Here is a 15407-nt window from a genome sequence, read left to right as displayed (position 1 = left end):
TGTGTATTAAACGTCCACTCCTACTTGGTATCATACAGTACACTGAAATTTGAAGTATATACTGTAGCGTGTATTGATGCAAACAAATAGTGATTTTTTTTTTTTTTTTTTTTTGTAGTTGTCATTACGCAAAACATTTTTGGTAGATTTGATTTTTTTAAAAATTGGTGTACGTTTTCAACATTATGCTGAGCACAAAAAGGTGAGATCAGGTGCGGGGGAAAAAATCATTGCGGAATAATGTGTTTTCAAAGAATTTTGCAAATGATAAACTTGTTCTCATCTTTTGGAACCCCCAGGTTCTGCTACACTCTATGCATGGCAGCAGTTGGCTCAACCTCACATGGGCGCTCTGCTGGATGTCCGGCCCGGCGTGGTCACGAAGGGCTTCCGCACTTTATCACATGAGCAGGACGAGGCGGATGGCTGGCAACTGGACCAGCCAGAGGAGGACGACGTCTCAAGTGACTCATGCGCAAGCTTATCAGGAGATGGCCTTTTGGACCCTTTGTACTCCAGTTCTTCACTTTCCATCTGCTGCGGCAAAAATGCCAACACTGATGCCAGTAGCCACTCAGAAACACTGCATTGTGAAAGAGCAGGCACAATCGACGCTATTCCAAGCCCAACCCCGTCTTCCTCGACGCCATCTTCCTCTGAGATGAATGGGCATGTGGACTTCAAGGAACTTGGCACATTGGAGCACATGCCTGGTGAGGTAGCCTCTTAGCTGGTGTCACATCATCTCAGCCCATCCCCACCCTGGAGCATGGGGTTGTCAGGGGTGTAGTCTAAAAGGGTGGGAGGGGAGCATTCAGGGAACAGCGGACACCACAACATCCCGGTGTGACGCCCCATCTTGCATGGTATCTCATCTGCACACATCAGTACATCCGTCCGTCCCACCTGCAGTCCCAGTTTGTGCTGTCGTCCAACACCAGCAAAACAGAGTACTTTTATTTATTTATTTTTTTATTCTATAATTATTCACTTTTAAAAAAAACTCATTCTTCTCAAATTTTCCTTCCTACTGCAATGCTTTATTTTTATTTCAAGCAGAAGCTCACTGATTACAACATTGTAACATGATTGCAATCTAGTAAAGCCCGCTACAAGTGCTGTGTATAGAAAATATACCTTTTTAAAAGATAATTCGCATGATTGACATTGTGAGAGCATTTTTTAATTTTGGTTGTGATAGCAGTGAACTTCATCACACTTTAAAGGCCCAGTCTGCCGGTTTCACTCAGGAAAATGCAGTTTTTAAATACAGGATGTACACACTTTAACTCTTTCTCGGTCTACATATATGGGCTTATGTTGATGTTTGGTGGTGATTTTGTCCTAAACCCACCTCACTCACTCACAGAAGCTTACATGTGTGAATGAGTGAGTGAAAAAAAAAAAAAAAAGAAATCTGTGCGTGCTGTCAAGTTACCACGGGAGTGACGTCACGCAGCCGTCAAATTAGCCCGGCCCCGTTTGCGACACACCACCCCCCACTCTGCGATTGGCTGGAGGGGTATAAACACTGTCTTTCCACAGAAACGGCCCTCTGTTTACAAAACAAACACAAAATGGCAAAATACAGGCTGGGGGGTGGGGGTTTAGGACAAAATCACCACCAAACATCAACATAAGCCCAGATGTGTAGACTGAGAAAGAGTTCAAGTGTGTACATCCTGTATTTAAAAAGTGCATTTTCCTGAGTGAAAACGGCAGACCAGGCCTTTAAAATATTTAATTAAGATAGATGGAATTCGATATCTCTGCACACTGCAAACACAATAATGCCCATATTCTTCGTCAACTCAAACATTCTTTTTGCAATAATGTGTTCTATGCAGCACCACTCATCTAAACGCAGCATTCTGATTAATATTGTGTTTGTGGAATATAAATAAAGTAGGGAAAACATGCATTTTTATCCAACCAGGGGGCAGCCATTTGCCGCTTGACTGAAACTGACATCACAGCTGCTCAGGGTAACAAACAGTCAGGGCACACCTGTTTCCTGAGATTGGTCATGTGATGTTCGTGAGCTGAGCCATGATTGGCCGGTCATTTACAGTCGAAAGCAAGTGCAAAATGGCTGCCTATGAGATGGATACAAACGAGTGGATTTTGCTGCTTTATCCATATTCAATAACCACAATAGCAATCAGAATACCATTTTTAAACTAGTGGAGCTGCATAGGATATAATATTGTAAGTAAAATTGTTGGATTCAGTCTCCCTTTAAATTGCTACATTTCTGAATAATTATCTTTGAAAAGCATACTGCGTTAATTTTTGATCTCATTAGTATGTGTAAGTATGCAGAATGATGTGACCAGTGAATGTACGTTAACATCTTTTTCGGTACTGGAAAACAAATCCCTAATCTGAAACTCCAAGGTGTCTGTCCTTCTTGTGTACTAATGTCAAACCAACGGGCTTTTGACCTGCATAGTTTAACAGCCCCAGCACACAGACTCTGCTCAGGGTCATGTGAGCTCATATATCAGGTGTTATTATAGAGCAGCTGTCCAAGTCACATGAAGGCATGACACTCTTCACTGGTTAATATTGGAGTTGACCTTGTGACTTTGCACCGTGTCACCTCTCAGCACCAGCACAGTCATTCAATTTAGCTCACTTTCATTTAGTACAAGAAACGTGATTTGAACAATTCCTTGCTTGCACAAATGCTGCTGCTTTAGCTTTGGGTTTCTGCTTTGAATGTTGGGCCTTTTTCATAAGTTTGTTGGTGATTGCACTATTTATGTAGGGTAACTTGAATGCTAACAACTTGCCCATGTATTCAACCCCATCCCCTCCTTTCCTCTTTTCCATGTAGTGAACTTCCCAGGGAAGTGTTTGTCGCACACTAGCTCCACCTACACATTCACCACCTGCAGGATTCTACACCCCTCTGATCAGCTGACCTCAAGGTAAAACAAATGCTCAATTACTTGAAAGTGTGTTGTAATTAAGCTATGAATGACACATCTCTCCCAAATTGCCAAAGCCGTGCCATCTAGCTTACCTTATCCCTGTGATTTGATTGGCCTTGGCAGATCATGTGTTGAGGAAGAGGAAGTGGAGTTTTATCAAATGATTGTCATGGCTGGCGTAGAGCAGACCCAATGAGTGCACCCACTGGGTTGTATGTGGGTGAGGAAAGGCATGGGAGTGTGTTGCCGTGTGATTGGACGCTTTGAGGCAAATCTAGACGGAAGGCTGACAACAACTCAAAATATTTTTGGATCTCAAATCAGCATAAATCTTTAAATGTTAGTCTGACAGCTGAACATCTGAATTTGCCTCAAGAGCTGTCGGTAGGCTAGTTTGTTAACTAATATTTTACGTCAGGTTATTGAGCTAAAAGATCCCCGTTTTCTTAAAAAAAAAAAAGAAATTGCAGTAAACGTTTCTTTACGTAAATAAAACAGTAAGAATAGTGACAATGTTTGAAAGCTTAAAAAACAGCATAAAATGAAATAGAACTTAGAATGGTATGCCCATGGTCACAAGTTTGAGAAAATCCAAATCGTAATCCTTTTAATTCCTACTATGATAGCTTTCGGTTTGCATTGACCTATTGAGACTTGCACACACCTCTCACCACACTGTTTCAATTGTGACTGCTAAAACAAGTTTCCACATAGCTGTGGATAAGTCCAACCATAATCAGCTCTTCTTACTAGCTAATAAGCTAACCAATGGAATTTTGCTTATCTGGAAGACAAGTTGTGAAAAAAAATGGCGTTGGTAAAATTGCAAATTTGAAATCAGTATGCCAATTTTAGTTTAAATCAGCATAAAATCTAACACAACAACAACAAATTAAAATTGCTCCCCACTATATTTTGGTTTACGCTGATGCTATTGAGAATTTGACATTTAATGCTTGCCCCCACAAATTTATCTGGTCCTTCACCTGTTTTAAATGTAAAGTTTGCCCTTGACATAATTGAATGTTTGCTTTTTGGACTGCATCTGTTGTACTATTTACTGTTTTTTCAGTAATGCGCAATGCAGGATAAGCAGGAAAATATAAGCTACTTTGTACTCGGAATTGACAGTGCTGTATTTAGAAACATCTGATAAAGGGCAAAGATCAAGATCAGAAGAAATTAGAAATGAAAGACTGTAAAATAAATTGGGGGAATTGTCCAGAAAGCTGTTGAGATTGTCTCTGAAATTGTCATGTGCTGACACCCGATTCAAGTCAACCACATAACACTGCCGTGTTGAAGACTGAAGCGTTTGTGTGTGATTACTAACTCCAAATTGAGTTATATTTCCTCAACTGCAACCCCAAACATGAATCTAATGACTGTCTGTCTGTTTCTGTTCTTGCACCCCATACTACTACACCCAACCACCTGTCCCCCTTCCACCATAATTCTTCATCTGTCCATTTACAGCTCAGCTCTATCCTCTTGTCAGAGCAGTTCACCATCTACTCCGGGACTCTTCTCTGCTCCTCATACACCTTCCTACACCCCTTGCTGCACCCCACGCCGCCTCTCCTTGTCCCTCTCCTTGGCTGAATCCTCCACCAACCTTCGAGACACCACCAAGACCACCAGCACCTCGCTCGGGCTCGGACGCCTCCTTCTGGAGCACGGGATCTCCGCCTCGGCATACGACCCGAGCAGCTGGGACCGAGGGTCCACGAGAAGAGAGCAGCCGACGTCCAGCGCCACTGCGGAGGTGAATGACGACAGACTGATGGCAAAACGCCCCGAAAGCCTCTTCCTCCTACAGCCTTCGACTCCGCCAAATTCCCCCCGTTCTTGTGCCAAATCTGCCGCCGCCTGCCCCAATTTTCAGTTCAGCCCCTCTGATGACGACCCGCCATATTTTGACACTTTCCTGGCCTCTAAGCCGGCACGCGTCATCCTGAGGGAAGTGCTCGGTGAGGCCGAGAGAGAGCGAGGTGGCCAGACGGACGACGAAGGTCAAACAGATGTGTTGAACCTGAGACTCGTAGAAAAACTGAAAAGCTTCCGCACCTTACCACCTCACACCACTTCCATCGCATCTGCAAGTAGCCTGTTAGCTCCGTTCTGCTCTACCGGGCTTGGGAGCAATGCACTGGGTCTGAATACAGGATTGAGGAGGAATCGAAGCTATCCTGCCATGGTGGGAGCCAGTATGGCTATGAAAGATCCAGGTGGTCCCCATACTACTGACATCCTCATACCACAGTCATTGCAAGGCCCACAAACGCAGCCAGCAGAGCACTCACATGATGTAAGACAAATAGAAATGAATCGCACTGTCTTTACGAAGACACTGGACACTGTCACATCGCCAGCCGCAAAACAGGGACAAGCCACCTCCAGCAAAATGCTGCACGACTCAATTAGCATTGTCTGAAAGCTTACAATGTCCATAGAACAAATTCCCCTAATAATAATTGTAAGAGTCAATGTCAAGTCAATGAAATTTTGGTGGCTGAACTAGTGTGGGCCGTTTCCTGTGTCTTTTGCGGTCGATAAGGATGTTTCCTTCCCGTGTGCGGTGCTATACAGTATACTATTAAAATAGAAATGAATGTTTAAAGACCTGTAATCTGATGAACTTTATTTAAATGTTTCACTTCCCCCATTTACCTGCTCAACTTGAACAATTGCACTAGTTGTAAAAGGAAAGATTCAGATGCCCATACTGGCCTGAATTAACCTTGCTCTCGCAAGATGAATTCTCGCGGTATTTGTGAGTTCACAACTCTGGAGAATACATCTTGTACCGCTCCCGTTGATTTCCGCAGTGGTTCAGACCAATCACAGAGCGACATTGTGTTTGGGGGCGGGACATGCAACTGTGACAAAACCAGGAAGCCATCACCGACGCTGGGGCTAACAAACAAACCTAACATGGACACTGCAATTAATTATGTTCTTGCAGAATTACTCACTGTTTCCTTGTTGAATGTTGAACAGCGAGAGATGCTTTATGGATTTCTAGCTGGTAAGATGTTCGTGCTTTTCCCCCCTTCGGCAAGAACGAAGCAGAAATTTTCACCCATGGCCGTGATTGGTTAAAACAAACGCATAGAATGCCGCATCGTCCAATCAGCTTGCATTATTGTACAGAATGTCCCGCCTTTCCCGACCAAATTACCGTGGAGAGGTACCAGATGGCTATTGCGGAGAAGTCACATGAGTGAAGCGCATATCCATCTGGCTATTGCCAGGTTAGACCTGAATATGAATGACTTAAATAAAAACAAAAGTGTCAAGTTAGGAGTTGTTTGTCTTGTTCAAGTTGCCAACCCTCCAGCAGATCGCGTACCAAAGCAAAGTACTGGTATTCAGCAGCAACACTTGGGAATCAAAATATGTGCCTAAATGTCAATAGCTTGGTTTTGTTTTATACAGCTTCATTCTTCATTCACTGTAAATGTCACAGTAAAGCATTGAAACGTGTTTCTTTATTAAGAATCTCTCGCTGATTTATGTACTTTTGCATTTATTGCTGCAAAAATTCATATCATGTCAATTTTATATTCAGTCTATTATGCCATATAATTGAAAACACTGTTGCACAAATGTTATACACTGAAATAAACCAGCCATTGCGGGGGGGAAATTCCAATGGTAGTGATGCGACTTGTACTGAAAACATCCAGGTTGGCTCTTTCAATGTTGGTGTTTTGCTCTGACTGAATGTTCTTACAGTATGTGCCTAAAACATGTTACGTTTTGCATTTCTACATTTAAAAATAATTTTCCGAATAATTGAAAGATAGAAAAACGATTGCCCAAATTCATGGAAGTTGCACTATAAAGGCTGTATTTACCCCAATCGCAGTCTCTGCTTGTTCTAAAACATGATTACCGGATTGTTGGTAAAAGGAACACCTGCTGAACATGATTTGGTGTGACACAACTGTAGCCATTGTGTCTTTTGGTTATGATGTGAATATGTGGTGTGTTTCTTTTCTAACCGTGCCGCAAATGAATGTGTAATGAAGCCATTTATTTTTTTTGTACAACAATTCTTCAGTTTTGGAATGTGTCCATGTGAATTGTGCAGTTGCCTGAAATGGGCAAAGAACAACTCATCCATTATATCCCTCCCACATTTCCTTGCAAAACAAAACAAAGAAAATGAGGATGCAGGTAGAAAAGTATCAAATCTACTCCTGTCCAAATGGCTTGGACGAAATGTCACCTTAGAAAGGTGAAAAGAGTTTGTTGCACAGGCACACTTTCAACTCTTAAGTCCAAGTACTACTACTAACTATTGGGTACATAAATGATCAGCGCTCAATATTGTATTGACTAATTCTAAAATGATAATGACTTGTCTGTTTTCAAAATGTTATATTGGCAATAATTTTATTTGGAAGTCTGCAATGTTACTATGGCTAATTTAGTCTCTGTCATGTTCCCGTTTTTGAAGTTGTGACATATTAGGGAACAATGTTAAAAAGGTGTGTACGTCTGTGTGCTTTTCTGAATGTATTCATTTATTCATAACTTCAAAACCATATGGGTAAGTATAAAGGAGTTCTTAACATATAACATTTGTTTTAAGTGAGGAGAGCAAACTATTTTCAGGGACAGGGTGTTCTATTTTACAGAACTCTGAATTGAAAAAAATAAATAAATAAAAGACTGAAATACAAATGATGTCTACTTTTTTTGTAAAGGGATTGAGCCTGCTTTCATTGTGCTGCCTATACATAAAGATTACAACAATTATACTGTAACAATTATAGAACTAGCCTGTTTTGTGGGGTGGGGGCCGTGTCTTACCTGATAATCATTTAGTTTACATTTGTAATAACACGTGTAGACCTGGCAGAGTCATGTCAAAAAATTTCTGTACAGTATGTTCTATTCACCCCCATTAGTGAACTAAGAACTAAGCAGCAAAATTCGACCGTTGTTACCTCAGGAGGCGGCCATTTTGCCGCTTGCTATCGACTGAAAAAGACGTCACAGTTGCTCAGGTAACGACCAATCATGGTTCAGCTTGCAAATGTCACATGATCAAACTCAGAAAACAGGTCAGCTGTGATATATGACGTATGACACTATAGGTTGACTAGTAAAGTTGTGCACCATTTTATTTAATGTTAAATTCAGTTGTTTTACTTTGGGCGAGAGGCTTGGACTGGTCGCCGACTTGCCGCACCTATGCGCAATTTAGTCTTTAATTGACTGAAGACACTTTTTTGAAGATCCTCCATACATACTGAAAATGCTGAAATTTTAACCCAGAAATCTAATTACTGAACAAATTTCTAGCATCAATTGATTGGGCTTGTATCCTTTTAATCTTATTTGTACCTACAACAAATGTTTCTGCTATTAAAGGTCAGAAATCATCCTTGCATAAATGTCCACCATCATGGTACATACATAACTTTCAGATCAGTTTGTACTTTTGCAGTGATTGTATTCATCCACAAAGAGGCAGTGTGGCAGTCAAAGTGAGCGCAGCTGGTCCAAAAGCTGAGCGTGTGTAACTAAGCAAGCCAGTGAGATGAGCTTGTGAAGATTCAAACTTGGCCTCCAAAATAAGGCAGGCAGAGCTCCTCTTATCCCTCAGTCTGGCTGATCAAATGTTCCAAGACGCGTTTCTGTCTTTTTATAGTTCATCAAGGAACATTAATACATTTCCTTTCAAACATTTAGACAATGTTTTTTTTTTTTTTTTTTTAACATTATACAGTACATTAATTTCTCCCATGCAATAAATCTGTTGATATTCCAATAATTGAGCACTGAGAGTTAATAACTCGACTACTTGATGAGCTGCAGAAGAGACAGATGGACCCACAGAAAATGCAAGAAACTTCCGGAGTTTTGGATTAGTCAGGATGGAAGAGTCAAAACATTTAACAAGTTTTTACTTCTTTCTGTCCCCTTTCATTTCTTTTATTTTAAAGAGTGAAATAAAGTTTTGAATTGAAATTTAAGGAGATATTAGATGAAAGGAAACTTTCAGGCCGGGAACATCTCAGCTAATCAATAAACTTTTATAGCCCCCAATGCCTTTACACTTTAAATTTGCACCAGTTGTCAATAGCCTATTTTCAAAATGAAGAAACGCTATTTAACAGTAATAATAATTCAAGTCATAAGTACTGTAGGAGGGGGGAAAAAAACACAAACGGAGATGGTCAACATCTAAATTTTATCATACATTTTTCTACCATCAATGTGACACACATTGATCTTTGTGTCTGTCAATTTTTCTTGCTTTCCTGTGCATAATTCTTACCTGTTGTTCTGCACCATCATTTTTCTTTGCAAACTGCATCACCACAGCAACAGTGTGAGACAAAATCAATCATCAATAAGTTTTGATCTTCAACATCTTTTTAAATGCCATAAAAGCGAACGTAGAAAAGTGGAGAACGCTACATGTAGAATAAATACAATGTAAAGATGGTCTCCCAATACAGCAAATCTGTCAGTGTTAAATTTCCAGTATTCTGTGAAATCTGGTGTAAACAGTGTTGGATGCTGTTGGAATAAATATAAATAAATAATTGGCTTGTTGCCACTGGAAAAGATTTTCAAGAAAATTTAACATTAAGAAAAAAATCATTAGAATAGGTAATTGATCAATGCTTAGATTGAGGTTGACCCCAGGCTCTTCTAAATACATTACAGATAAACCAGGATGCTGCAATTGGCTGGCAATTAACCCGTTGAGGGTGTACCCCGCCTGCTGCCCAACGCCAACTATAGGCTCCAGCACCCCCGCGACCCTTATGAGGAGTAAGCGGTTAAGTAAATGGAGGGATGGATAAACCAGGATGAAAACAGGGCTGCCTGATCTATGCATGTTTGTGAAAGCGAGTCAAAAATGACCTATTTAACTGATAGAAGCTGGTTTATTAAGTTCATACAATCAACACTGTCAAAGTATGAAGGAGTTGGAAAAAACTGTGACCTTGGATACTTTTGAGAGGTGAAAAATAATGTAGTGGTTCGATCAGGGGATGTCAGTATTTGTAAACTGTGGCCATAATGCCCTTTGAGACTCTTTTGTGATTAAGGGCTATATAAATAAACTGACTTGACTTACATGTAAAAACTGGTGGGCAAAGTTGTCATGTTTACCCTTTTGTGTACTATGAACACATACATGTAGGCCTATATGTATTGTACGTGTGCCTCAGAGAAAGGAGAGCTTTCTTTCGTAGAGTTCTGCCAAGACCGACTTCTGATCGATTAGAAAGGGTTTCACGATGCCATAACAAACTTGAAGCCAAAGTTATTTTCTGATGTTGGCAAGGTGACCGTCTTCAAATCGGAGAGGAAAGTGATGGCCCGCCAGGTGATAATTGGCAGAGAAAGGGTGATCAAAATTTTAGACCTGTTGACGTGCACCATGAGACCCCATGCCCTCAGTTTAGACTGATGGCTGAGGGCTGATGAAGACACGCAAGGCAAATCTACTACACTACGTAGCGGATAAAACGCCATCTGTTGCCACTACAGTCCCACACAATTCAGTTTGGTTACTTGCTGCCATGGCCGTTAGGGCATCAGCCTCCAAGAGATTCCAAAAACGTTTGAGGAATTAGCCACCCTATACCTGAAGAAGGTGGGGAAAATTGCCAGAGAAAGTTCATTGAAGACCATTCATCTTGTGACTGACCAATACGAGGAACCGTAGGGCAAAGATTCAGTCTGCAGATAAGGGCTACTGAGATTTATTCAAAGTCAAAATTTAGGGGCATATTCACTAAGAATGCGCTGCGTCCAGTAATAGCACGAAATATTGCACCACAACTGCACCCGCAGTCTGCGCCCAGTTACCCACTTATTCACTATTGCTCTATCATATACCGGCACAAACACGCCCACAAAACTGACAGCTTGGAGCAAATTTGCACCTGATTTACCACACATGGCAACGGATTTGCGCCAACAACATGGTTGTTATAGTAACAGTTGCGAGAAAATTGACATTATCAGAAAGCGAGGTTGGACCGAGAGTAAGCGTTTAGAGCGCCACTAAGCTGTACAGAGCAGAGAGGACGACAACGACGTCATTCATTCATAAAGTACAAATTATTGGTGCGATTGTGTTTCAAAAATATATTTTCAGAGGTTGGCGTGGCCGTACAGTATGCATCTGGCACGTAAAAATGATCTAAAAATGCCTCCCCGCTATTGTAGATCAGCGCGGGTTACGCGATGTGTCTTAAACTAACACGGAAATATTTCCCCCTCGCTCTCTTTCTCTCTCTCTCTTTCTCTCCTCTCTGCGTGATCAACCGCGCATGTTGTGCGGCAAATGATCGAGGTGCGTCAGGTTAATACATGCTTTCCAAAAATGTTATTTGCGTCACGCAAACGCGGTGTTGCTATTTGCGCTGCCGTTAGTGAATTAGACGCTGCATATCAATGAGTCTCATTTGCATTGCGGTGGGCATATTTTGCGTCAAATGTATGCAAATGACCTCATTTACATACGCGCAAATAACACTGGCGCACCGTGACGCAATCTGTTCGGCAGAGCGCTTAGTGACGGATTTCCCCATCTGCGCGTGTTTAGTGAATTAGGTGCTCCCTAAATGTTTCATTTTTGCCGGTTAGCGCGGTGCAAAGGCGACGCAAACCTTTAGTGAATAGGCCCCTTAGAGTGCAGTACTTGTCCTGTGGGAGAAACATGGAGCTTTTTTTTTTTTTTTGTCCACTCTGACATCTGCCACAAAATCTGTTTTACTGGCACCTCATCTTCCCCCACAGTTGAAGAAGCTGAAGAGATGAAATGCTCTCATGAAGAGGCAGACAGCCGCCTCCTACTTCCTGCCAAGTTAGCCAAGGAGTCTGCAAACTTGTCATCTGACACATCTTCTGGTTCTGTCCCATTGCCAAATTCAGTTATTTGGATTGCTTTCTATTGTTTGAAACAAGGCATTGGCAACAGAAGGTGGATATTGGATGTACCATACACAATTTTCTGAGTGCAATATATCCTTCGGCCCCATTGACCCTGATTGGATTGCATTGCTTCACAGGTGAACAATGTCTCCTCCTTTTATGGGAAAGGGAAAGTCAGGCCTGTAAAGTTGATGTTGGGGGAACACAAATTTATAGATTTTTTTTTATCCAAAGTACATTTGAGTTGGATGGTGGCCTGCTCAGCAAAGCTGAAGAATTTGTATGGAAAAGAGCTGTGAATGATACCAGGACAGCCTTACTCAAAACTGGCAAGCTTATGGACAATACACTGCCACCAAATAAGGATTCACCGGGGAAGCATCTCCAAAAGGCTAACTATCAGGCTGCTATTCATCACTGCTGCATTCAGTGAAATCCCAGCATCCCACCCCATATCCACCATGATGGACAATTGATGATGGTGTCCTCCAAGTGAAATGGATGGATCTCCTCCCAGCCCCGAATCTAGTTCTTGAGCTGCCAAACTGTAAGTGCACGAACAAGGGCCAGACCAAATCATGCATTTATTTTAAGAATAATTGGAGTTGCTTTTGCACTGATTGTTAAAAGAAAGATGCACCAGTGACCCGCGACCCTTGTGAGGAATAAGCGGTCAAGAAAATGGATGGATGGATGGATGGATGGATGGATGGCACCAGTGGAGGAAGATCATTTCTCCTCGGATGGGGATGAAGGGGTACTTTCTGATGAAAGTGAAGTTTAATCAGTTGAGTAGATATTCCTGGCATGTTAGTCATTTTGTGAAATTAAACATGCTAGCAAATTGATTTAAAATACATGTTTATGGTTTGCAATTTTTCACAGGAGATCACCATGAAATTCCTCTAACCAGTCGAAGCTGCTGCTACAAATTTTGAAGTACACAATTTCTACATACTCGATGTAGAGTAAATTAATGGAAAAGAAAATATTTTTAATTCATGGAGTAGGTCTTGGGAATATGCTGCTATTCTGGTTGTAGTCATAATGATTTTTTTTTTTACAACCTTTATTTTACCAGATTTAAAAAAAACAAAAACAAAAAAAAAACATTGAGATCAAGATCCGCGACCCTTGTGAGGAATAAGTGGTCAAGAAAATGGATGGATGGATGGATGAGATCAAGATCTCTTTTACAATACAACGGTGACCAAGTGAATAGGTCAACAGCAGACAACAGACGTCATTAAAAACTGAGGCTATATATACAATAAGTTTGTCTTAAGTTTAGATACATTTTGCTAAAACATGGTGTCTTAAGATAAAGTGCATACATCCATTTCCTGTACCGCTTACTCCTCACAAAGGTTGCTGGAGCCTATCCCAGCTGGCTTCGGGCAGTAGGCGGTGTACACCCTGAACTGGTTCCCAGCCAATCGCAGGGCACACAGAGACAAACAATCATCCACACTCACAAGCACACCTCGGGACAATTCAGAGCGCCCAATTAACCTGCCATGCATGTCTTTGGAATGTGGGAGGAGACCGGAGTACCCGGAGTAGACCCACGCAGGTACAGGGAGAACATGCAAACTCCACCCAGGAAGGCCGGAGGCCGGACTCGAGCTTGCGTCCTCAGCACTGGGAGGCGAACGTGCTAACCAGTCACCGTGCCACCCTAAAGTACATAAATAAATCAGAAACACAGGCACTGCTGGACCGAAAGGCTTATGGAGCAGGAGGAAAGGGGTTCTTTGGGCTTTTTTGTATAAATTATGCTAATATTTCTCAATTCTCTGCATGGAAAGAATCAAATTGATGTATATTTCAAGACACACAGCACACACTATTCGCTGTGAAATAAGTGGTTGTTAGGCAGCCACACCCCTTAGCAACGTTTTCATATGAAGTTTCAATAAAGGTGTTGTTTGTTTGTTTATTTATTTATTTATTTACTTTTTTGTTTGTTTGTTTGTTTGTTTGTTTGTTTGTTTGTTTTACAAAACCCATTCAAGTGTTGTTTGTGGTAACAAGCTGGACTGTGGTCTTATGTCCATCTTCATGTAAAACAGGAAGAATTTTTAGTTACCAGGTCTACACAGCAAAAATCCATTTCTAGGAACATTTTATTAAAGGTGTACGGATCTTTTGTCGCTTTGTCTCCCGGCTGGATCATCTTAACGAGTGGTTCTCGATTCCATCAATCAATCTGCTTTAACGACTTGTCCGTGCTTGTTCCTAGCTGCGCATGTGCACTTCAAGCATTTTTAGCATGTCAATTATATGAATAATTGTAAATAATAAGTTATCATACATTTGCTGCAATGAAGAACTCAACTCAAGCTTTTTTATTCTGCTTGCAATGAAGAATGTTTTGCTAGCAGAGAAGAATTGCTTCTGCTTGCAATGAAGAATGTTTTGCTCTGCTCCCACTCACATTCACTTAGCCTGGCTAATTTGAAGATGACTCAAAAAGCTGAAGGACCACAACATCTAAACCAGCAAAATGGTTCGAGCCAGTCTGCTGAGGTCGCCTGTTTTCTGTTAAAGAAATGATTGCAAACCTGACCACACATGTACTCAGCAATTTTCCACTCACAACACACAGACAAACAAGTAGCTACACTGTGTTCCAACTATGCCTTGCATTTGTATTTTTAGGGTTGGAACACCCATGTAAATAGGGGCGTGGAAAACCAAATAAATACAGAGGGTGAGGAGAGGAATCTTCAGAGAGTGCAGGAGTGAATTGTGTCAGTCAGTTCCTCTCCTCGCGAGCACTGACATGAGTGTCTTCTCTCCTTTTTGTGTCGTATTTAATAGATGTCAAACAGGTCACCCTGACATAGATACTGAGCTTTGTATTCAGCCATTCATCGTTGTAGCTCCACCGATCTCACTGCATACTTTGAAAATGGCTGAGAAGTGAAGTGAGGCCAGCTGCAGGCTGATGAAGATGATGATGAGCTCGCAAGTTCCCAGTACTTGGAAAAATGTGTAAAATTTCCAGTTAAATTAGTTGTAAAATACACTGAAAATTTAAGAGTGCATCAACCGTTACTAGGTCTTTTCAAGTAAATAATACTCCATTTTTACAGTGTAGGCATTTTCCCCCCAGATGAGCAGGAGAGCTGGTCAGATGGCCTTCCGCATGCGCAGTTATTAAAAAGTGACGAACGGATGTTTGACTTCTACTTTTCGAGAAGATCCTTGTATACACGTTTAAGGTCTCGTTTCATGGCAAAGTCAGCCCCTTGTAATATAGACTAATTAGCGAGACATGCCATTAAAAAATGCACGTTGACGTGATGGAACATATTGTTCTGCATGTTATTGAAATTAATAGTGGATTTTTTTTGCTAAATAATAAACACTGTAATTTCAAGCAAACACGCATGATCCGATGAACACTCAAATGACTCCAAATGTATCATCAAGGCAAGACACGGGTGGAATGAGGACATGATTAGTGTGACGCAAGAGGAAGATGGTGATCGCGCAAACACACAAGAGATCTTCAACTACAAATCCATTTTTACGAGCTGAATGCAAACA

At 41.3% G+C, this 15407-nt stretch overlaps 1 protein-coding gene across 5 annotated transcripts in view; it reads left to right on the top strand.

The window, feature by feature from the left end:
- The window catches only part of LOC144023045 (trafficking kinesin-binding protein 1-like), a 51491-nt gene extending 43863 nt beyond the window's left edge, over positions 1 to 7628 (top strand). For all 5 annotated transcript variants that reach the window (XM_077528302.1, XM_077528301.1, XM_077528303.1 and 2 more), the window contains 3 exons: positions 300 to 713; positions 2840 to 2933; positions 4413 to 7628. In XM_077528302.1, coding sequence (XP_077384428.1) covers positions 300 to 713; positions 2840 to 2933; positions 4413 to 5370 — 1466 coding nt within the window. In that variant the 3' untranslated portion in view covers positions 5371 to 7628. The remainder of the gene's footprint in view (positions 1 to 299; positions 714 to 2839; positions 2934 to 4412) is intronic.
- Positions 7629 to 15407: the final 7779 nt, after the last annotated feature.

The sequence above is a fragment of the Festucalex cinctus genome, chromosome 7 (genome assembly GCF_051991245.1).
Source record: "Festucalex cinctus isolate MCC-2025b chromosome 7, RoL_Fcin_1.0, whole genome shotgun sequence".
NCBI lineage: Eukaryota > Metazoa > Chordata > Actinopteri > Syngnathiformes > Syngnathidae > Festucalex > Festucalex cinctus.
Note: the sequence above shows the minus strand (reverse complement) of the source record. Positions and strands in the feature narration are given on the sequence as shown.